General features: G+C 41.9%; 1 protein-coding gene across 1 annotated transcript; it reads right to left on the minus strand.

Annotated features, from left to right (window-relative positions):
• Positions 1–23503: 23503 nt before the first annotated feature.
• Positions 23504–23964, minus strand: RNASE2 (ribonuclease A family member 2). The gene is given in 2 exon segments (XM_065872875.1): positions 23504–23727; positions 23730–23964. Coding segments are annotated over 2 exon segments (459 nt in total).
• Between the last annotated feature and the right edge of the window lie 246 nt (positions 23965–24210).

A 24210-nucleotide genomic window follows, 5' to 3' on the forward strand; every position in this document is an offset into this window, starting at 1 on the left:
ACAGAGAGAATTTTAGAGCAAATTGCAAGCTCTCATTTTCAAGCAACTTCTATGGGGTAAGCACTTTACATAAATTGACTCATTTAACCCTCATGACGACCCATGAGGTAGCTACCATTAGTCTCATTTTCTTTTAATTTATTTATTTTTATTTCTGGCTGCCTTGGGTCTTTGTTGCTGTGTGTGGGCTTTCTCTAGTTGTGGCGAGCGGAGGCTACTCTTCATTTCCGTTCGCAGGCTTCTCATTGGGTGGCTTCTCTTGTTGCAGAGCACAGACTCTTGGCTCACGGGCTTCAGGTTGTGGCACTTGGGCTCAGTAGTTGTGGCTCACAGGCTCTAGAGCGCAGGATCAGTAGTTGTGGCGCACGGGCTTAGTTGCTCCACAGCATGTGGGATCTTCCTGGACCAGGGCTTGAACCCGTGTCCCCTGCACTGGCAGGCGGATTCTTAACCACTGCGCCACCAGGGAAGTCCCCAATCAGTCGCATTTTAAAGGTGATCACACAGAGGCACACACAGTTAACAGACAATAGCGGCAGAACCAGGAGTGTCTCCCTCAAAAGCCAAGTGTTCCCATTTATTCCAGGCTGCCTCTGAAGAGGCAGCTGGGGTGCACCGTATGTTTAGGTTATCTCCTTTGGCAAAAACCTATGTTGAAGAGAGCAAGCTGGTTCCAGAGGGCTCATACATTTAAAAAAAACTGGTTGGGTAGACCCTGCCAGGGCTCCCTACAGATATAGGACAAGGGAGAAGGAGAACTTCAGTCCACATAGTGTCACAGCAGTGCTCATCTCTGCGTGGGATGGCATGAATGGATCCCTGACATCCTCAGAACATGACTCTTGCTCATATAGGAACTTCTCTAGAGGTACAAAGGATTGGACACCCACTGGGAATCTCCCATATCTCTCCTAAGGACCTGGGACTTCGACATGGGCACCAGAGTGGCCATGGCAGTGAGAGGCTGTAGAAGTCTTCCTGCTCTCGGTTCATGACTCTCTGAAGGAAATCTTAAAATTATCCCAATGTAGTCATCTGGGCCAGGGGCCTCCATTGTTCAACAACTTACTTATTTAGCAGTTTCTATTCCAGGCTCCAGAGAGGAATCCCCAGGAAACTTGGGTTCATCACTAACTTCTCCATGTCTTCTAGAAATACCATTTCTAATATACTGCCCTGCAACAGGAACTAATTCAAGAGAGAATTCTGGAAGGATCTGTCAGTGTTTTTGAGAATCACTAGGAACCAACATGGGCAACCTAGCTACTCAGCCCAGGAGGTTGTCTAGAAAATGAAGAAGAAATGTGAGAAGAAAGGGATGGAAAAAGAGAGAGAAAAGAGAGAGGAGAGAAAGGTATATAATGAGAAAATATATTTATTTATGATATGGAAATTATTTTTCATTTCTGAATTAGTGGAATCCTTTACTGACTGCATTAGATGTGCCAAGTCTTGTGTTAAGGGCTAAAACCAGGAGAGGAGTGGAATGTGTTATGGGAGGTGCTATCTTCTTTTTCTTGTACAAACCTTGTTCCAAATTTGCATTTTTATTTTTTTAAAAAGGGACATTTATTTATTTACTTATTGGCTGCATTGGGTCTTCGTTGTTGTGTGCGGGCTGTCTCTAGTTGCAGTGAGCGGGGGCTACTCTTCGTTGTGGTGCGCGGGCTTCTCATTGCGGTGGCTTCTCTTGTGGTGGAGCACGGGCTCTAGGCACGCAGGCTTCAGTAGTTGTGGCTCACGGGCTCAGTAGTTGTGGCTCACGGGCTCTAGAGTGCAGGTTCAGCAGTTAGTTGCTCCGCGGCATGTGGGATCTGCCTAGACCAGGGCTCGAACCCCTGTGCCTTGCATTGGCAGGCGGATTCTTAACCATTGCTCCACCAGGGAAGCCCCCAAATGTTCATTTTGAACTCAGTAAGGTGCCTTTATTCAAGCTCTGAAAGTACTATGGCATCAGATATCAATAAAACCTAAGATTCTACAGGCCAGTTCAATCTTCCCCCAAGCCCCTTCAACTCTTTAATCCTACTCCAGCCCACTAAAGAGCCATGTTATATAAAAAGAGGCCCAGAATTCCCTGTTGGTCCAGTGGTTAGGACTACGCATTTTCACTGCTGAGGCCCCGGATTCAATCCCTGGTTGGGGAACTAAGATCCTGCAAGCCCCACGGTGCAGACAACAAAAAAAGAGTCCTAATAGTTGGAACAAATAGAGCCAGGGGAGGCTGTTTGCAAAGGAGAAACCCAGGTTCCTTTTTGTTTTTAGTAATGCCCCTTGTTTTCTCTTCACATAAACATTCTGCATCTCATCACCTCCTGATGCCGGAAACTTGAGTCTTTGATTTTTTTGCTGTTCAGTTTTGCAAAGTGTTAGAACAGTTTGTTAAGTACTTCTTGAGTTTTCTTCCTCTGTTTCACTTGCATTGGATTTACTTTCTCTAATTTTCAGTCTGGACCTGATCATTGCTTCTACTCTATGTCAACTAATAACCTGAAAAAACACAAAAGTCTTTCTGTAAAATCTGTAAAAGAATGAATATCTGGTGTTGTATAAAGGACTCCAACCTAGGTTTCTAGAATCTTGCATTTATTCACATATGTGCTGTTTTCTACAAAATTGTCATGTACATTCTTAGTGCTTGTATTTCACTATGTAAATTGGGAATTTATCTTTTTTTGTAAACCACCCATTTATGGACAGTGTACTCGATTCCTGAAACTGTGTTACCGACAAGGTATATCAGGATATGTGAAATGGTAGTCTAGATCCCCAAGTGGCCTGTGGAAAGTAGAGAAACTGATTTTGTGATAGAAGTAATATCACTTGTATAAACATGACTTAGTGGGAGTCAAGGGGTGGAGGAAGTTACTTTCCCTGATAGGTCCAGGAAGGCTTCCAGGAGGAGACTCCATCAGAGCAGGGCCATGAGAATAAGCAGGGGTTTGCTCAGCATTAGGGAAAGGCTGGGCATTCTAGGTGAAGGAATTGGTGTGGAACAATGCACAAAGGTGGAGAAGGACTGAGTGCTAAGAGATAGAGGTTAAATCACTGGCCCAGCTTCTAGGTGAGAAAAATTGGAATTAGACTCTTGAACTGGCATACTATAATCTTTCAACAAAATTAATCCACATAACTTTTACTACCTTTCTATATTCTCATCTGAAAATGTGATCCTGTTACCATTGTTGTCCTTATATAAATATGGACACAAATGTTGACCTAGACAGGACTGAAGGCAAAGCTAGGAAAACTCTGTTTTGTCATCTTGTTTTGTGGAATTCCTTAATTCCTTTGACTATTAAGCACGTTTTTTCATATATATATTGTGTTAAGCCTTTTTATAGGTGATGAGGGTATAAAAGTGAATTAGGTATATTGTACCCCTTCTGTGATGCTTTAGTGTCTCAGTGGGCAGCAAGGCTGTACTCAAGTGTTTCTAATATGAGGCAAAACCCACATACTCCAGTCATAGCAGTCTACCTGGCTCAATAGCTGATCTGATTGGTCTAGTCAGTGGGTTTCATTGTTGTTATTAACAATTTTAAAAATAATTTTTGGAGTTGATGATAACCTTTTTCACACAGGGATTTTCACACAGAAAATGTGGATCCCTGGGTTGCCTTAAAATAGCCCGCCAAAATGTGGCCATGTAACCATCAGCGAGAGCAGAGTAGCAACTGCCAACTAAAAAGCTCAAGAACTCTTCCCTGATTCCACTCCCATCCTGTCTGTTCACTCAGTGATGATACTTATCTGGCTCCTGTAGACATTTGTGTTTATGAGCCATCAGACTTGTTAAGTGTCCTGAGAGAAGTCTAGATGATACTCTACCCTATCCTTGACCATTCTCCTTTAGATTGTACTCAGAGAACATCCCCAAACACATTTTCTGATAGTTTTTTCTATAGATTCCCTCTGCACATTTTTAATTGCCCTCCATTGCCTTCAAATTAAATCCAAATGACCTAGTTGACAGGAAAGATCTTGGGCTGAGGATCTGTTTATTTGAAAAGAAATTAATACAAACCCATATTGAAAGTATACTGGATTCTCAGCATGATTTTGTCTTTAGTATCAAAACACTGCTAAATGTGAGCTTGTTCTGTTATTTCATTAGTTTAATCACCACATCAACAGCCACTGAATTATCAGCCAATGCCATTATGCCATTATTTGTAATCCAGGGACATTGTAAGATATAATCTTGGGAAACAGTCTTCTGCATTGTGGTAAAACCAACTGTTGAGGATATCAGCCACAGGGTTTCGCAAAGTCATCTGATGTCTAGCACTTGCAATTTCTTCACCCCCAGGGTACTCTTGCGATGTGTGCCCTTAACCTGATGAAAGGGAGATGCCAACTGACAATACCTTTCTGCACACGGCTTTCTGAATGCAGTGGTAATAACATTTTATAATTATAAACACTGCTTGGTTTAGCCTCTCTTTTGAACAGAGTTGATTAAATATGACCAAATCTTTGATTTGGGGCTTCATTTTTTCTACTGTCCTTGGATTTTTTATTCTTCTGTGAAAGCATTTTTCCAGGTAGAATTTTTCAACTTAAACCTCGAGATACAGCTGTTTATAAAAGTATGAAAAGTATACAGCTGTTTATAAAAGTATCTTAAACCTCGAGATATGAAAGCTGTTTATAGAAGTATAAAGTATGAAAACTGTACAACTGCTGAGAAGTGAGCTGGCTGATGTTACGGAGTACACAGAGAAATATTTAGGTGTTAATTTTTATGGGTTTCTTTTAATGTGATGGATAATCAGTGTGTCAACTCTGTGGTTTCATATGTATTACTGCTTAGAACAAAGAAAACTGAGCTGATAAAAAGGAAATATTAATAATACAGATGGAATGGAGCTATGGTACAAGATATCTGATGTCTCGGAAACCCTGAGATAAACAGTCAGGCTTGCCTGGGTCTATGCCCTAATTGTCTTGTTTCTCAGTTTGAGCTATTCCACTTGTTTCTCAACAATAGTCATTACTGCTGATAATTTTTAGTAGTTAAGGCTTTCCTTTTGATGCCATTCAGGCTAATTTTGGGCCTCTTAACTGTTAAGGTATGTTGTTTCTCCAAAGCCAGAATATTTTCCTGTGTGGAATGTTATCTCCTACTTCACCTCAGTCTCACGTGAGAGGAACAAGCTTGTTTGTCTGTTAAAGCGCACGGGCTTTAAAAAAGAAAGATCAGAGTTTGACTCACAGCTCTGCTCTTCACCAACCATGTGACCCCTCTCAAGGAGTTTGCCTTCCCTTTTCTACCAGGGAAACAGTAAAATTCTTTCTGGATAAAGAGACATCCTAAGTCTGATGGTGGGTCATGCTGGATGTTGAGCACAGGTGAAAACACTAGAAAGTGTAGGGAGTGTTACCAGCTGGACAGCATTATTGTGAGGCTTAATCCCAATTGCCTATGAAATAGGTGCATCAAAGAGGTGGTGGCTTTCTTGTTATTTTCAACCCTTTTTGCATTCATTTTCAACACTCCATAGGTATAAATATCATGAATGATGCTGAGATATTTTAGGCTGTATAGCACCCATCAAAGCTTTCTCTTAGGTTTAGTAAGTTTTAGGCCTTCTGTTTTCCTATTAGACCAGAGGACGGTGAACCTCACTGGAGAGCGCCAAGAGCGGAACCACTCCATTAATGTTTGCTGACTGACAGGTATCCCCAAGTGCATTAGCCAGTTAGCCAGTCTTCACATCTAGACAGCTTCAGAGGCCTAAGATCAGCCTGTAGTCCTCTGTGATGATCTTTTATCTTGCTCAATTAAACAACAGTTCTGAGGGGTAGGGATTTGCATGCTGCCTGCAATATAATAGTTAAGTGTTTTTCTCGATAATAGTAAAGCAACAATAACAGTAATAAATATACATGCTCCATTAGTCAGGTCTCTCCAGAGAAACAGAACCAATGTTATTAAATATGTATAAAGAGATTTGTAGTAACTAATTGATTCATGCAATTATGGAGGCTGGCAAGTTCTAAGATCTCCAGGGTGAGTCAGCAGGCTAGAGACCCAGGAGAGCTGTTGGTGTAGTTCTAACGCAAAGGCAGGCAGGCAGGCTGTAGACCCATGAAGAGTTGATGTTTCAGTTTGAGTCAAAAGGCAGGAAAAAGCCAATGTCCCAGTTTGAAGGCCGTCAGGCAGGATAATTCTGTCTTATTTGGGGGAAGGGTCAGCCTTTTTGTTCTATTCAGGCCTTCAACTGACTGCATGAGGCCCACCCACATTAGGGAGACAATCTGTTTTACTCAGTCTACCAATTTAAATATTAATGTCATCTAAAACCACCCTCACAGAAATACCCAAGATAGTGTTTGATTGAACATCTGGGCACCCCATGGCCCAGTCAAGATGACACAAAATTAACCATCACATATACATACATATATTTTATTTCAGGTAATCGAGCTATTTCTTCTGGATTCAGGTATATCTTTAAAAAAAAAAGATTTACATAGTAGAAAATTTCGGAAATGAGGATTGCATTTTCTGTAGACATTCCATCACACACACACACACACACACACACACACACACACACACACAAACACACCCTACTCCTTTATCAGGAATTCAGAGAATTACAAGAGTCTCAGTTGGAAGGAACTTGGACATTTGTTCCAAGTCCTTCATTTAACATCTGAGGACCAGAATGGTAGAGTGATTTATCTAGCTGACACAGAAAAGTAGAGATAGAACTGGGAAGGAAACACATGGCTCCTTAAAACAAGGATTCCATAAGTACTACACGGCTATTTAAAAAACAAGGTGAGTCTATGTACAACCTGTAGAGATCTCCAGGAGAACGTGCAGAGTCAAGGTAGTGGGACAGAGGGAAGGAAGGAGGGAGGAGCTGGAACTCGATACACAAGAGGAAGGAAAGTATGACAAAGTGAGCTTCTCAGATGAGTACTTAGACGAGTGAGGAAGAGGAGAAAGGGAGAGTCCTGAGGGCCTGGAATCTGGAGGAGGAGGGACTGGTAACTAGGGGAAGCGAGACAGAGATGCCCTACTCTCTATCCGTCCATTCCCTCTTCTAGGACAGAGAACATGACTCGGATGCGTATCCTCTTCCTACTCACTCCTGGACAAGACAGTTTTCTTCTAGGCCAAGAACTTTGTAGATTTCCTCAATTGACTCCTCAGCATCATCAGTAAGGGTTAGGGGGCACTCCTTGCATTTGAATAAGACCTCCCCACCCCAGTAGGGTTGATTCTCCAGGCTCAGCAGCATCAGGCATGGTTGATCACTCCCTTCTCCTTGATGAGGCTGACCTGGCAATGGGGCTTCTTGTGACACAAACAAGGGGGAAAAGCATTGTGAGATCAGTCCCAATGACCTCAAGACAGATAGTTGTGTCAATCTGCATGTTGGGTCTGGGACACCACTGTCTCCTGGCTCTTTCATGACCCCTAATTAAAAATGCTACAGGTAGAGAATTCCCTGGTGGTCCAGTGGTTAGAACTCTGCGCTCTGGCTGCCGAGGGCAGCTGGGTTCAATCCCTGGTAGGGGAACTAAAACCCCACAAGCTGCCCTTGCAAATAAATAAATAAAATGCTACTCGTAGTTTCCCCACCCCTCCATTCTCCTTCCTGCTCTATTTCCCCCATAGAGCTCATCACCTTGTCTATATAACTTACATATTTATTATGTTTATTGTCTCTTTTTTGTCTGCTGTATTCTCTAATGACTCCCACATACCTCTAACGGTGTCTCACACATAGGTACTCAAGAGATGTTTGCTGAATAAGCCTCCTCAGATCAATTGCTAGGACACAATATTCCTGAGATGTCAAGGTCCCTGACTGATTTAGGCTCCATGCCAGCCCTTACCAGCTAGCTGCTTGTGCAACTGAAGCTCCACGCTGATCACCCACGAGGTCTAATAGGGGTCTGGTGTAGACACCTCCTTTCCTAGTAGGACAAGTGCTGGTGATCCAGTCCCCTTTTGTTTGGTGAACCTCAGTCTTTCCTTCTAACGCTTCCGCTCCGGAATCCGCACCCCTCGCTGACCCCAGCCGGCTGCCTCTCTCACAGCCTCTCCGATGGCTGAGGGCCTTTGACCGCAAAGCGGAGCCATGTGTAAATGCGCCTTCCCGCCAACAGAGGGCAGGTGCTGCGGCGAAATTCTGTGCTGCGCTCGCGCCTTGCTCCAGCCTTGCCGGTTTTCCTGGCTAGTTCTCCCCTCTTCCCCAAACTCCTCGCGCCTTCTTCCTGGGCGGGATTGAAGAAAACCGGGCCCGGAGAGTCAGCAAGCTCTTGCGTACGCGCGACTGTGGTGATGCATCTACTCGGAAAGCCATGCTCCCACCGTGGGATGATGCTCTCCGGGCTCACTGACCGATCTGCGCACGGCCGCTCTAATAAAACTCCGATGGTGCTGACCCTGAGCCCCGAGTGACCGGGCCCACAGCGTTTTCCTTCGAGTCTCTTCACCCCCAAAGCCCCAGCCACCGCGGGGGCAGATCACGGGCTCCTGAGAGGGGTCTGGAGGCTCTACCCAGATTGGATCAAAGCAGAGGGTCTCTGCTTCCTTCATAGAAAATAACCTCAGACTTGCAAGCACAGCCCGAGGACAAGGCGCTGGCAGGAGAGGAGGGGGCGCGGAGTAGGGGCGACCCCACCTCTCCCCTCGCCTTTGCTCTAGCAGGAGGGTTCCCACGGCCGCCACCTTGGCCGGCAGGGGGCGCTGCGCCGCCTGGACCCGCGGGCCGAGAGGGACCAGAACTTTTACCTCCTGGTTCTTAGTGATGGCTTCGAACTTCCAAAAGCCTCCTTCAATCACTGAGGAAGACCGCAGGATAATAAGTAAGTAGGCTTCAGATAATGAGCGCCTACTGTGTACCACGAACTCTCCATCACGAAGGTGGCTGATCTGCGGAAGGAGGGCCGGGCGAGGAAGGAGGGATATCTGTGGCGCTCTGCTTCTCCGCCTCGCGGGGAGAGGTGGGAGTTTCGAGGTCAGCTCTATGCTGCATCACCAAGGCAATTTACGTTTTATTTCATCACTTCATTGTTTGAACTTTCTATGACCAGGGACCCTTTCTTACTCGACTGAGAAAGGGCTACAGTGAGATAGCCTATTTGACTTTTTCCGTTCAAAATACAGATGCCTTGTACCTGCAAATGGCAGACGTAAATTCAAACGTTGAGAGCAAATCTAGTAAAAAGGATGTCTTCCTCTGGTCCTTGTCTAATAGGCCCAAAATTTATTTTCCAGACGCAATAATTTTTCAGTTTTTTTTTTGGTATACTTTTACAGTCTTTATATAATCTACACATGTTAAACACATTTATAAGTTTGTTGACATGAGTGTAGATGCGAGTGTTTCCTCTTTTTTTCCCGCCACAAATAGTAACATTTTATATTCAGTGTTCTACACCATTACCTCTTTCCCAGCGACAATATATTTTGGACATATTCCATGCCCGTGCAAGAGTGTACCTTATTCTATTTAGTGGCTGTATAGTATTCTTTTGTAAGGATACACCATTGTATTTTATCCAGTCCCATATTCAGGATATTCTGTTTGTTTCCAAACTTTTACTAGTATAAACAAGTTGGAATGATTATAGTGGAACAAAGCAGCAACATTAAGCACCATGTGTTTACTTATAGTGCATGTGCTATTGGCAAGTCACCCCATATACTTGTCATGGGCTTCCTAGGGCCTTATGTGCTGAAGCTCCTGCATGGGTGGAGGGTGGGGAATGCTGTGGCCTGACAACAGAAAAGCCTTCCAGATGCACATGGTGTCACTGGATCTAATGAAGCCTAGGGAAAGTGAACATTTTCAGCACAACTCAGTTATTTTTTCTTGTAACAGGAATCTGAGGAGTCAGTATCAATTGGATCAAACTTTGGTCTTTTAATACTGGAGAGGGTTAAAATAATAACCATGTTTATATATGGAGGACAAACGAAGATGCCAAGATAGATAACTAACTTATTTTTATATTCACACTGAACATATTCTAGAGCAAATTGAAAGTTCTCATTTGTAAAACAATTTCTTTATTTAAACTGACCCTCACAATAGCCCAGAAGGCAGGTATAATTATCCCCATTTTAGAGGTTATACTGAGGCCCAAAGAGTGAACATAATAGCAGGTAGAAGCAGAGCCACAAGTGACTCCTTCAAAGCGTGATGTTCTCCTACATTGTTGGCTGCTTCTTAGAAGAAGGCAGGATGCATAGTAGGTTTAAGGTAAGTTTCATCCATTCAGGTGGACTTTGAGTCTCTTGTCTATGATGGGCATATCATCCAGGCTGAAATACCTGCTTCATCAGGTATGTCAGGGTTTTGTTTCCTAGGTAATAATGTTTCCTTAATAAAATGTATTTATAGAATGTGAATCTCCATTCTAATGGTTCTCTCACCTTTTATACCCCCAAGGACCCTTGTTATTTTCCCTTCATGCAGAAGTTGTTTATAAACACAAGTAATAAAATTATTTCTTGCCATTTTAATTGATCACATATAATATATATATATTATATGTATAATTATTATGTGATACTTTTGAGTACCTGAGTTAAATGGTTTTACCATGGCATAGATACTTTCTGTTCAGTTGTTTCATTAGCCTCTGCTATTCCTCCTTAATATAGGTAAACGTGTGTTTCTTTTTGGATATTTGCAATAACATATAGTATAATACTTGCACTCTAGTAAAGCAGTTGTCAAAGTGTGGTCCAAGGACCCTGATGGCTTCCAACAATCGGAATGAATTTGGGAATAGATTCTCTGTTAATCAACCCTTTAGTTGAGAATACGGCCTGGCCAACGCTTTGATGGCAGCCTTGTGAGACCCTGAGTGGAGGACCCAGAAAAACTGTGCCTGGATTCCTGATCCACAAAAACCGTGAGATAATAATTATATGTTGTTTCTAAGCTGCTAACTCTTCATTAATTTATTATGCAAAAATGAAAAGTTGATACGATCTATGTGTCTTCATTCATTCAAACACTTTACTTAACATCTGATCGGTACCAGGTACTATTCTAGGCACAAGGGATGTAGCAATGTACTGAGGCCTTTTATTCCATGTAATGGGTCTCAGCCAAAACCTTTGATCATTTCCCCCTTTATTCAACGGGAAAATGTCACAATGACAGGTAGGTCAGTTGTGTGCACTCAGGTGATGATTGGGTCAAGTTAACACAGGTTTATCCTAGGATATAGGTGCATGATTAGAAGTATTTGTAGCTGGAGTTGTCTTGGGCTCCCAAGGCAAATGGTACCTCCACTTCCTCTCACCTTGGAATAGCCCCAATATCGAGACACTATCAATTTCCATCATAGGCTTCTGAAGTCAGGATCAGTTAAAGTGAGTCCCAAATGCCAGGCTGGGGACAGGTTACAACAGAAACACCTGAAGAAAGATTTGGAAGTGCTGACTCCTGAGCTCCCAAACTCTGCAGTTTTCTAAATGAACAAGGGCATAGGCAAGATTCACTTTGTGACTGAGTGGAACACAAAGATTGGGTATCGGTGATCACCACAGTGCCTTAGTTTCTTCTAAGGGGTCTTAATAAAGACCATGGAAAGTGCCCACTGAATTCAACCTCATCTGACCTCTCAGTAAAACAATCCCCATTCTGAGACACTGCGGAGGTCATGATGAGTGACCAAATACAGTATTGTATATATTGGTTGACTATGACCAATATCCACTGCCTAGAATAATAGCTTGATACCAGAAAATCCACGGTTGGATTTCTGGCCTCACAAAATGTCAAAGGAGAGCAGCAGGGTGGGCATGAACCCAGGTTTCAGTATGGGACAACCTCACCTCGACCACACACCCCGACCTCTGCCCAATATTCCGTAGCAGCAAGACTAAAAGTTTTTGCTCTCAGTATCACTTTACACTCTAAAAGTTGAGAACAGCAAAGAACTTTTGTTTATGTTGATTATACCTATTTATATTTACTTTGTTAGAAATTTGAACCAAGAAATTTTAGAATGCTTAGTAATTAATTCAAAAATCATTTAATAACAATATTGAATCATTAAATGTTGATATATATTATATATTTTTCAAAAAACTTATTTTCTAAAACAAAAAACAGTAATAAGAAGAATGCCGTTGTTTCACATTTTCTTTAATGGCTGACTCTATATTGACAGCTGGATTCTCACATCTGTTTTGGCATTCATCCATTGTACTATGTTGTTTTGCTAAACCATGTAAAGAGAACCTGGCCTCACATAGATATGTGGTTTGAAAGGTAAGGACCTAATAGATACTGTGAAAGGCTTTGTGGGACCACCAGGTTCCTCGAACCATACTTGACCTGATCAGTGCATGCATCTCTCATTTCTTAGGTCACAGTTGTTGAGTCTGAGATCAACCCTTAACACAATCAGATATGTTTGATGGGAATGTTGGCGTATGAAGACAGGGCCATCCTCTGCTGAACTTATTCCTGAGAGGGTATATGGTTTGGAGTTGTTGCAGTCACCTTACAAAAATGTGAGAGAAATTTGCTTGAAATGTGCACCAAGATCTAGGAGAGATGGAAATGGAGAAAGAGAGGGAAACTTTGGTTCTCTTTTCATCATCTGAGTTCTGATAAGGTGCACATTAAGCCATAACAGCCCGTTATTTCTCAGGACAGTTTAACCGTTCTTGCAGATTGTTAGGACATCATCAGCAAGGCCAAGTACTTGTGGAAGGAAGGGGTTTCGGCACACCGTTGTGGCTGGAGGAGCTCCTGAAACTATCAGAGCTGTGGAGGACCCTGTGGGTCACAAGCCGGTCAAAATCCACGGGAAAGTGTAGAGGATATTAAAATAGATGAATAAATGAATTAATTTAATCCTCCACTTGGTTTTGAATCTCTTTGTTTTTTAGATAACTGCTCATGATGAAAGGATTGTGGCAAATGGCTCTCGCATTTTGTAAGAGAGCAAATGAAGAATTTGTTGTTTCTCGTTATTAGCTGTGTCCTAGGTTCTTGACTCCCCTCCAGACAAATTTCACCTCACAGGTGAGACTGAATTTCTGGTAAGTTCAGAAGTGCACTGGCCTAATATAGGTGGGTCCTGATGTCATTTGCCAGATTTGGTAATGTCCAGATGGTGCACCATGGGTCATATTTTCTAACTCAGTGAGAATGTGTGAACGATTTGATCTACTCGGTGTTCCTGTTATCCATTGAAATCACCCTGCTACACCCATTCACTAATGTCTCTTATGTCACCAATTCTGAATCCAATATACCTTTGAAATACTGAGAATTTTGAAGTAGGCATTGTTCTTTTTTTTTAATTTTTAAATTTTATTTTATTTATCTTTTTTATACAGCAGGTTCTTATTAGTCATCAATTTTATACACATCAGTGTATACATGCCAATCCCAATCACCCAATTCATCCCACCCCCCCACCCCCCCCACCGCTTTCCCCCCTTGGTGTCCATACATTTGTTCTCTACATCTGTGCCTCTATTTCTGCCCTGCAAGCCGGTTCATCTGTACCATTTTGCTAGGTTCCACATATATGCATTAATATACAATGTTTTTCTCTTTCTGACTTACTTCATTCTGTATGACAGTCTCTAGATCCATCCACGTCTCAACAAATGACCCAATTTCATTCCTTTTTATGGCTGAGTAATATTCCATTGTATATATGCACCACATCTTCTTTATCCATTCGTCTGTCAATGGGCATTTAGGCTGCTTCCATGACCTGGCTATTGTAAATAGTGCTGCAATGAACATTGGGGTGCATGTGTCTTTTTGAAATATGGTTTCCTCTAGGTATATGCCCAGTAGTGGGATTGCTGGATCATATGGTAATTCTATTTTTAGTTTTTTAAGGAACCTCCATACTGTTCTCCATAGTGGCTGTATCAATTTACATTCCCACCAACAGTGCAAGAGGGTTCCCTTTTCTCCACACCCTCTCCAGCAATTGTTGTTTGTAGATTTTCTGATGATGCCCATTCTTACTGGTGTGAGGTGACACCTCATTGTAGTTTTGATTTGCATTTCTCTAATAATTAGTGATGTGGAGAAGCTTTTCATGTGCTTCTTGGCCATCTGTATGTCTTCTTTGGAGAAATGTCTATTTAGGTCTTCTGCCCATTTTAGGATTGGGTTGTTTGTTTTTTTAATATTGAGCTGCATGAGCTGTTTATATATTTTGGAGATTAATCCTTTGTCACTTGCTTCGTTTGCAAATATTTTCTCCCATTCTGAGGGTTGTCTTTTCATCTTGTTTATGGTTTCCTCTGCTGTGCAAAAGCTTTGACATTTCATTAGGTCCCATTTGTTTATTTTTGTCTTTATTTCCATTACTCTAGGAGGTGAATCAAAAAAGATTTTGCTGTGATTTATGTCAAAGAGTGTTCTCCCTATGTTTTCCTCTAAGGGTTTTATAGTGTCTGGTCTTACATTTAGGTCTCTAATCCATTTTGAGTTTATTTTTGTGTATGGTGTTAGGGAGTGTTCTAATTTCATTCTTTTACATGTACTGTCCAGTTTTCCCAGCACCACTTATTGAAGAGACTGTCTTTTCTCCATTGTATATCCTTGCCTCTTTTGTCATAGATTAGTTGACCATAGGTGCGTGTGTTTATCTCTGGGCTTTCTATCCTGTTGCATTGATCTATGTTTCTGTTTTTGTGCCAGTACCATATTCTCTTGATTACTGTAGCTTTATAGTATAGTCTGAAGTCAGGGAGTCTGATTCCTCCAGCTCCGTTTTTCTCCCTCAAGACTGCTTTGGCTATTCGGGGTCTTTTGTGTCTCCATACAAATTTTAAGATTTTTTTGTTCTAGTTCCATAAAACTGCCATTGGTAGTTTGATAGGGATTGCATTCAATCTGTAGATTGCGTTGGGTAGTATAGTCATCTTCACAATGTTGATTCTTCCAATCCAAGAACACGGTATATCTCTCCATCTGTTGGTATCATCTTTAATTTCTTTCATCAGTGTCTTATAGTTTTCTGCATACAGGTCTTTTGTCTCCCTAGGTAGGTTTATTCCTAGGTATTTAATTCTTTTTGTTGCAATGGTAAATGGGAATGTTTCCTTAATTTCTCTTTCAGATTTTTCATCATTAGTGTATAGGAATGCAAGAGATTTCTGTGCATTAATTTTGTATCCTGCAACTTTACCAAATTCATTGATTAGCTCTAGTAGTTTTCTGGTGGCATATTTAGGATTCTCTATGTATAATATCATGTCATCTGCAAACAGTGACAGTTTTACTTCTTCTTTTCCAATTTGTATTACTTTTATTTCTTTTTCTTCTCTGATTGCAGTGGCTAGGAATTCCAAAACTATGTTGAATAATAGTGGTGAGAGTGGACAACCTTGTCTTGTTCCTGAGCTTAGAGGAAATGCTTTCAGTTTTTCAGCGTTGAGAATGATGTTTGCTGTGGGTTTGTCATATATGGCCTTTATTATGTTGAGGTAGGTTCCCTCTATGCCCACTTTCTGGAGAGTTTTTATCATAAAAGTGTGTTGAATTTTGTCAAAAGTTTTCTGCGTCTATTGAGATGATCATATGGTTTTTATTCTTCAATTTGTTAACATGGTGTATCACATTGACTGGTTTGCGTATATTGAAGAATTCTTGCATCCCTGGGATAAATCCCACTTGATCATGGTGTATGATCCTTTTAATGTGTTGTTAGATTCTGTTTGCTAGTATTGAGAATTTTTGCATCTATATTCATCAGTGATATTGGTCTGTAATTTTCTTTTTTTGTAGTATCTTTGTCTGCTTTTGGTATCAGGGTGATGGTGGCCTCATAGAATGAGTTTGAGAGTGTTCCTTCCTCCGCAATTTTTTGGAAGAGCTTCAGAAGAATGGGTGTTAGCTCTTCTCTAAATGTTTGAGAAGAATTCACCTGTGAAGCCATCTGATAGAATTCACCTGTGAAGCCATTTGGTTCTGGAATTTGTTTGTTGGAAGATTTTTAAACACAGTTTCAATTTCATTACTTGTGATTGTTCTGTTCATATTTTCTATTTCTTCCTGTTTCAGTCTTGGAAGGTTATACCTTTCTAAGAATTTGTCCATTTCTTTCAAGTTGTCCATTTTATTGGCCTAGAGTTGCTTGTAGTAGTCTCTTAGGATCGTTTGTATTTCTGTGGTGTCTGTTGTAACTTCTCCTTTTTCATTTCTAATTTTATGGATTTGAGTCCTCTCCCTCTTTTTCTTGATGAGTCTGGCTAATGGTTTATCATTTTTGTTTATCTTCTCAAGGAACCAGCTTTTAGTTTTATTGATCTTTGCTATTGTTTCCTTTATTTCTATTTCATTTATTTCTTCTCTGATCTTTATGATTTCCTTCCTTCTGCTAACTTTGGGTTTTGTTTGTTCTTCTTTCTCTAGTTCCTTTACGTGTAAGGTTAGGTTGTTTATTTGAGATTTTTCTTGATTCTTGAGGTAGGCTTGTATAGCTATAAACTTCCCTCTTAGAACTGCTGTTGCTGCATCCCATAGGTTTTGGATCATTGTGTTTTCATTCATTTGTCTCTAGGTATTTTTTTATTTCCTCTTTGATTTCTTCAGTGACCTCTTGGTTATTTAGTAACATATTGTTTAGCCTCCATGTGTCTGTGGTTTTTAAACTTTTTTTCCATGTAATTCATTTCTAATCTCATCGTGTTATGGTCAGAAAAGATGCTTGACATGATTTCAATTTTCTTAAATTTACTGAAGCTTGATTTGTGACCCAAGATGTGATCTATCCTGGAGAATGTTCTGTGCGCACTTGAGAAGAAAGTATAATCTGCTGTTTTTGGATGGAATGTCCTATAAATATCAATTAAATCTATCTGGTCTATTGTGTCATTTAAAGCTTGTTTTTCCTTATTTATTTTCATTTTGGATGATCTGTCCATTGGTGTAAGTGAGGTGTTAAAGTCCCCCACTATTATTGTGTTACTGTCGATTTCCTCTTTTATAGCTGTTAGCAGTTGCTTTATGTATTGAGGTTCTCCTATGTTGGGTGCATATATATTTATAATTGTTATATATTCTTCTTGGGTTGATCCCTTGATCATTATGTAGTGTCCTTCCTTGTCTCTTGTAACATTCTTTATTTTAAAGTCTATTTTATCTGATATGAGTATTGCTACTCCAGCTTTCTTTTGATTTCCATTTGCATGGAATATCTTTTTCCATCCCCTCACTTTCAGTCTGTATGTGTCCCTAGGTCTGATGTGGGTCTCTTGTAGACAGCATATATATGGGTCTTGTTTTTGCATCCATTCAGCAAGCCTGTGTCTTTTGGTTGGAGCATTTAATCCATTCACGTTTAAGGTAATTATTGATATGTATGTTCCTATGACCATTTTCTTAATTGTTTTGGGCTTGTTTTTGTAGGTCCTTTTCTTCTCTTGTGTTTCCCACTTAGAGAAGTTCCTTTAGCATTTGTTATAGAGCTGGTTTGGTGGTGCTGAATTCTCTTAGCTTTTGCTTGTTTGTAAGGCTTTTGATTTCTCCATCGAATCTGAAAGAGATCCTTGCCGCGTAGAGTAATCTTGGTTGTAGGTTCTTCCCTTTCATCACTTTAAGTATATCATGCCACTCCCTTCTGGCTTGTAGAGTTTCTGCTAAGAAATCCGCTGTTAACCTTATGGGAGTTCCCTTGTCTGTTACTTGTCATTTTTCCCTTGCTGCTTTCAATAATTTTTCTTTGTCTTTAATTTTTGCCAGTTTGATTACTATGTGTCTCGGCGTGTTTTTCCTTGGGTTTATCCTATATGGGACTCGCTGCTCTTCCTGGACTTGGGTGGCTATTTCCTTTCCCATGTTAGGGAAGTTTTCGACTATAATCTCTTCAAATATTTTCTCGGGTCCTTTCTCTCTCTCTTCTCCTTCTGGGACCCTTATAATGCGAATGTTTTTGCGTTTATTGTTGTCCCAGAGGTCTCTTAAGCTGTCTTCATTTCTTTTCATTCTTTTTTCTTTATTCTGTTCCACAGCAGTGAATTCCATCATTCTGTCTTCCAGGTCACTTATCCGTTCTTCTGCCTCAGTTATTCTGCTATTGATTCCTTCTAGTGTAGTTTTCATTTCAGTTATTGTATTGTTCATCTCTGTTTGTTTGTTCTTTAATTCTTCTAGGTCTTTGTTAAACATTTCTTGTATCGTCTCGATCTTTGCCTCCATTCTTTCTTTTTAAAATAAATCTATTTATTTATTTATTTGTGTTTTTTTTTGTCTGCGTTGGGTCTTCCTTGCTGGGCGCGGGCTTTCTCTAGTTGTGAGCAGGGGCTACTCTTCGTTGCGGTGCATGGGCTCCTCATTGTCGTGGCTTCTTCTGTTGGGAGCACAGGCTCTAGACACACAGGCTTCAGTAGTTGTGGTGCATGGGTTCAGTAGTTGTGGCTTGCAGGCTCTAGAGTGCAGGCTCAGTAGTTGTGGCACACGGGCTTAGTTGCTCCGCAGCATGTGGGATCTTCCCGGACCAGGGCTTGAACCCGTGTCCCTTGCATTGGCAGGCAGATTCTTAACCACTGCGCCACCAGAGAAGCCCTGCCTCCATTCTTTTTCCGAGGTCCTGGATCATCTTCACTATCGCTATTCTGAATTGTTTTACTGGAAGGTTGCCTATCTCCACTTCATTTAGTTGTTTTTCTGGGGTTTTATCTTGTTCCTTCATCTGGTACATAGCCCCCTGCCTCTTCATCTTGTCTACCTTTTTGTGAATGTGGTTTTTGTTCCATAGGCTGCAGGATTGTAGCTCTTCTTGCTTCTGCTGTCTGCCCTCTGGTGGATGAGGCTATCTAAGAGGCTTTTGCAAGTTTCCTGATGGGAGCTACCTAGGCATTGTTCTTATGTTATTATTATAACTCAGACTTGAGACATGAATAACAGTTAACTGTGTCACATTTCTATGTGCATTTTAGGAAGCAAATTTAATAACATAAGTTAAGTTTTAGTTTCAAAAAAAGGCTATTTTTCATAGGTAATTTGAATTGGGGATGGGAACAGAATTTCTGTGCTCCCTTCCCTACTCATTGCCTCACTCTCTCTTTTTTTCTTCCAGTTTTACTGAGATATAATTGACATACAGCACTGTATAAGTTTAAGGTGTACAGCATAACGATTTGACTTACAAACATAATGAAGTAATTAGCACCATAAATTTAGTGAACATTCATCATCTCATATAGATACAAAACTAAAGAAATAATTTTTTTCTTGTGATGAGAACTCTTAGGATTTATCCTCTAACAACATTCATATATAACATACAGCAGTGTTTATTGCATTTAAAATGTTGTACATCACATCCCTAGTGCTTATCTATCTTATATCTGGAAGTTTGACTCTCTTTATCCAACTCCCCCTCCCTCTCATCCCTCACCTCTGGTAACCACAAATCTGATCTCTTTTTCTATGAGTTTGTTTTGTTTGTTTGTTTGTTTTTGAAGTATAATTGACCTACAACACTATGTTAGTTCCTGGTACACAGCAGAGTGATTCAGTATTTCTATACCTTTCAAAATGAACACCATGACATCTGGTTGTCATCTGTTACCAAAGATATTACATAATTATTGACTATATTCCCCCACACTGTAAATGTATACCTGTGACTCATTTGTTTCATAACGGGAAGTTTTTACATCTTAATTTCCCTCACTTGTTTCTTTCATTCCCTTATCCTGCTTCCCTCTGGCAAGCACCTGTTTGTTATCTGTACCAATGACTCTGTTTCTATTTTGTTATTCTTGTTCATTTGTTTTGTTTTGTAGGTTCCACATATAAGTGAAATCATACAGCATTTGTCTTTCTCTGTCTGACTTATCTCACCAAGGATGATACCCTCTAAGTCCATCCATGTGGTCACAGTCTCACTCCTTTATGTGATTCAAATGGAAACAGTGCCTAAAATCTCAATATCAGACAAAAAGAAATCAGGAGCTTTAGATCAGATTGCTCTCCTCTCACACCTCTTGACCTGACCCTGGGGCCTTCTCTCCCTGATCTGAGGGTCACTTGAGGCAACCTGTTTCGTACCCACACAGAGGAATCTGCTCCTGATGTTAAAACATAAAGTAGAAGCAATAACAATGTGAATGGCCCTTTCACTTCATGCTGTACCTTACAAAGTGTGTTACAACCATTAACTGCTTTCACTCCTCCAAGACTTCCTTGAGATTTGGTACTATTACGAGCATTTTACAAAGTTAGAAATGGAGGCTTAGGGAAGAGAAGTGGACTCCAAGGAACGTGTCCTTGGAACGTGCTGATGTGAACAATTAACTTCTCTAATAGTGGCCTATGTAGTGCTGGCCTCAGGTTCAGTGCAGCCAGATCTTGAGTGTCTATCACAGAGGGTGGTGGGCACCAAGCCACGGCTTTGTCGTCACAGAGCACAGAATCCTCCTTGCTCTGCTTTGAATCCTCCTGCCTCCCGGGAGGGAAAAGCTACATCTAAGCTTCAGGGCCACCAGCTCCCTCTGACCCCAGCCCAATCGTCAGCGCAGGGACTGAGGAAGATGAGGAACAGAGGAAAAGCAGGAAGAGAGTGGGGAAGCATGGCCTCAGGGAGGGGGAACAGCATGGTGCTACTGAGTGAGAGGATGGAGGTGCGTTTTACTGACATGAGGAAGTCTCTTCTGTTCCCCTCTCCCTCCGTTTCCAATCCTTCACTAAAGCCTGATGATTCGAACTTGGAAACATAATCTTAAACCTGCACTTTTTCTTCTGCCCTATTGCTATTACCTTATCCCATGCCTCTGGGATTTGGCCTAGATACCACGAGTTCCTGACTGTCCCCACAGTCCCTGCACAGCTGCCAGAGTGATCTTCAGGTCACATTATTATCTAACATGCTCCATTTGTACCCCATAGGAAATTTACTCTTTATTTTCATCTCCATAGATATGAAGCATCTGAGCCTCAATAACCTCTATCATTAATGCTCATGGTTAAAATGCTCTTGTCCTGCTAGACTAACTTTCATTTTTATAACATGACTAATCTACATTCATGTCGGGCCCTTTGAATGTTCTCTCTCTGTCTCTCTGTCTCTGTCTCTCTTGGGAAGACTATCCCCTTAATTTCTGCATGACCAGCTGCTTCTCATATTGTTCGGAATTCATTCCTTCATTGGGCCCCTACCAGCCACACTTCAGATTCACTTCTATGGACTCATCGAGACCCACTACAGATGGCCCTCTGTGTGGATGTGAAACCCATGGATGTGGAGGGCCAACGGTATGAGCCCCTTTTATATAAGGGACTTGAGCATCTGTGGATTTTGATATCTGCGGAGTCTCCGGGAACCAATCCCCTGAAGATACTGAGAGATGACTGTACATTGTTTCCCTCAGTGCAGTTTTCCTCCTGACGCTTATCACCTGGAAAAATAATTTTGTAAGTTCATTTTCTTCCCAGTAGAATAGGCACCCTAGGGCAGAAATGTGTCTTTGTTTACAATGCACCCTCACAACCTCAGAAATCTGCGTAGAGCACATCTGCACATGGGTTAACTACTGCATTAATGAATGACGAATGAATGCATGAATGAATGATGGGAGAGGGGATGACGACACAAGGCAGAGAGAGATGGGGCAGCTGAGTTGGCTAATCCCTCTACCATACGGTGTTAGAGATGCTGTGTCCATGGCTGGGAAGTGACACGTGATCTGCTGAGACAAGGAAGGTTCACTGCATCATGGCAAATGTGACTCCAGCCTTGCGGTATCCCACCTTCTCCTTCTGTTACTCCAAGCTTGTTGGAAGGGTAAGCTCATTTCATGTCACTCTGTATTAATCTAAAGTCAGTGGATTCGGGGCTTCCCTGGTGGTGCAGTGGTTGAGAGTCTGCCTGCTAATGCAGGGGACACGGGTTCGAGCCCTGGTCTGGGAAGATCCCACATGACGCGGAGCAACTAGGCCCGTGAGCCACAACTACTGAGCCTGCGCGTCTGGAGCCTGTGCTCCGCAACAAGAGAGGCCGTGATAGTGAGAGGCCCGTGCACCGCGATGAAGAGTGGCCCCCACTTGCCGCAACTGGAGAAGGCCCTCGCGCAGAAATGAAGACCCAACACAGCAAAAATAAATTAATTAATTAATAAACTCCTACCCCCAACATCTTAAAAATAAATAAATAAATAAAACCCTTGGCTTTAAAAAAATAATAATAAAAAAATAAAGTCAGTGGATTCTGTCGAGCCCTGGAATTTTCCAAACCTAGTATCTCCATGCAATAGCTTGAGTCAACAGACCTGCCTGGAAGAACAAATCCTCCAGTGGCTTCTCCAGAGAAGATGCTCAAGTGCAGATGCCGTATATAGTACTACCAAGAGCAAGAATGACTGACCATATGGAGGGTGGGAGGAATGGAAACTGCCATGTATCTGGGCCTGGAAGAGGAGCTGAAAAATAGGAGGTCAGGAATCCCAGACTCAAGGACAGAGGTACAGATTTAATGACATGCTACCTGCGTTCTGTTCTGAGTCAGGTGCTGCAAAAGACCCGGCCTGTCCCCCGAACAATCACTTGAATGCTGCATCTGACCACAGTTTGCAAAGAGCTTTCCCTTCCTGTTCCTCACTGATTCCTGAGTGCAGCCTTGTGATGGAGGCAGAGTAGGGGCTTTCATTATCCGCCCCCTTTTCTGTATGTCTACATTTCTGTAATCCTGGAACCTGTGCCCCTTCCTGACCTGAATGTGAACAAGCCACTGATTCATCCTCAGGAGAGATCCCAATTCCATGTCTCCTTCCTTACCTTCTGCTACCAGATGACCAGCTGCTCCCTTCCCCAGGACACAGAAATCGCCAGGAAAGAGTTTCACCTCTTCTCCAGGTAGTACTGGAATCTGTCCATATACTACCTGAACAATTTGTCTCATTCCACATTAGACTCAAACTCTGGATCCACCCCTAGGATAACCATTAATATCTGAAGATTTGATACGCTTATTTAAAAACAAATCTCTGGGGCTAAAATTTGCTTTTTTCTTTTGGTCTTATCACAATTACGGCATTTTCCCCTTTCTTTTTGTTTTTACACCGTATCATTCTCTTCTATCATAAAATGTATGGTTCTTAAATCAGAATCAAATACATTTGTTTCTACTTACTGGGGGCTCTTTGCCTCCTGGTAATGAAATAGGCCGCTGTGAGTGGAAGCCGCAGCTTCCTGGCCTAAAGCAGAGAGAAGGAAAAGTCTGCACAACTTCATGACACAAGGAGCCTCTTATCCTCACATCTATTTCCCACAAATCTCAGATTAGAAGAAGGGGAAAAGCCTCTAGACGAGAATGTAACTACATGACAGAAGAGCACAAACAGACACATGGAGCCTTGTAGGTAATTCTGTAAAGTTTACTGTGCGTGCACAAGGAGCTTCAGCTGAGCAAAGCTTAAAGGGACCTGGAGGCTGGTGAGATGAGGACTGATGCTGATATCTGGGGTGGATGGTGGGACAGGACTGTGGCGCTTGGCAAATGAGCATGGCCCAAAGTTTTGGCCCAGAGTTTAGATGATGCCATCCAAGTGAACTGGAACCACGGGGTACATGGCATTGTCCGCTGGTAATCTGTTTTCACACGCAACGATGTAGATCTTCGGTTTCTCTGTCTGTCCATAACGGCAGTTCCTATAATCTTTTGCATTTCTTGTGAGGTTGCAGTAGGTTACAGGCACTGGATCTGAGCTTCTATGACAATTCGTCCTGCCTGATCTAGGGCAGGTTACATTGTGGTGGTACAAACATGAGCTACGTCAGCAAACGTTGTGTGGAGAAAAGTATTTTCACCTTTGCATGCCCTTCTGTAACGGTTAACCACCCGCACTGCATCATCGCATCGACGGTGGGCCATATTTAGGTGCTGAATCTGAAACCTCTGAGCTGGGGTTAAAGTATCACGTGGGGCATGGAGTGAGAGCTCCAGCAGCAAAAAGAGAGGAAGCTGGGCATTCTGCTGTCTTGGAACCATGTTTCCTGTGAAAAGAAGGGTATCTTCTGTATCCCGGCCCACAAATAACACACTCCCTCCTCACTCACCCTGCAGGCCCCCTGCTGTCACTGTGGTTCTAGCTCCTTTCCCCTCCGCTCCCCAAAGTCTGTCATGTGTCCTGGACACTAACCTCAGCTCACCGCTCCCCCAGTTGCTGCTTCACTGCTGTCTCTCCTGTTCCAGCTCTGGGGCTCATTGTCTTACCCAGTATCTCTGCTGTGGCTC

The sequence above is a fragment of the Phocoena phocoena genome, chromosome 2 (assembly GCF_963924675.1).
Source record: "Phocoena phocoena chromosome 2, mPhoPho1.1, whole genome shotgun sequence".
In the NCBI taxonomy this organism is placed as follows: domain Eukaryota; kingdom Metazoa; phylum Chordata; class Mammalia; order Artiodactyla; family Phocoenidae; genus Phocoena; species Phocoena phocoena.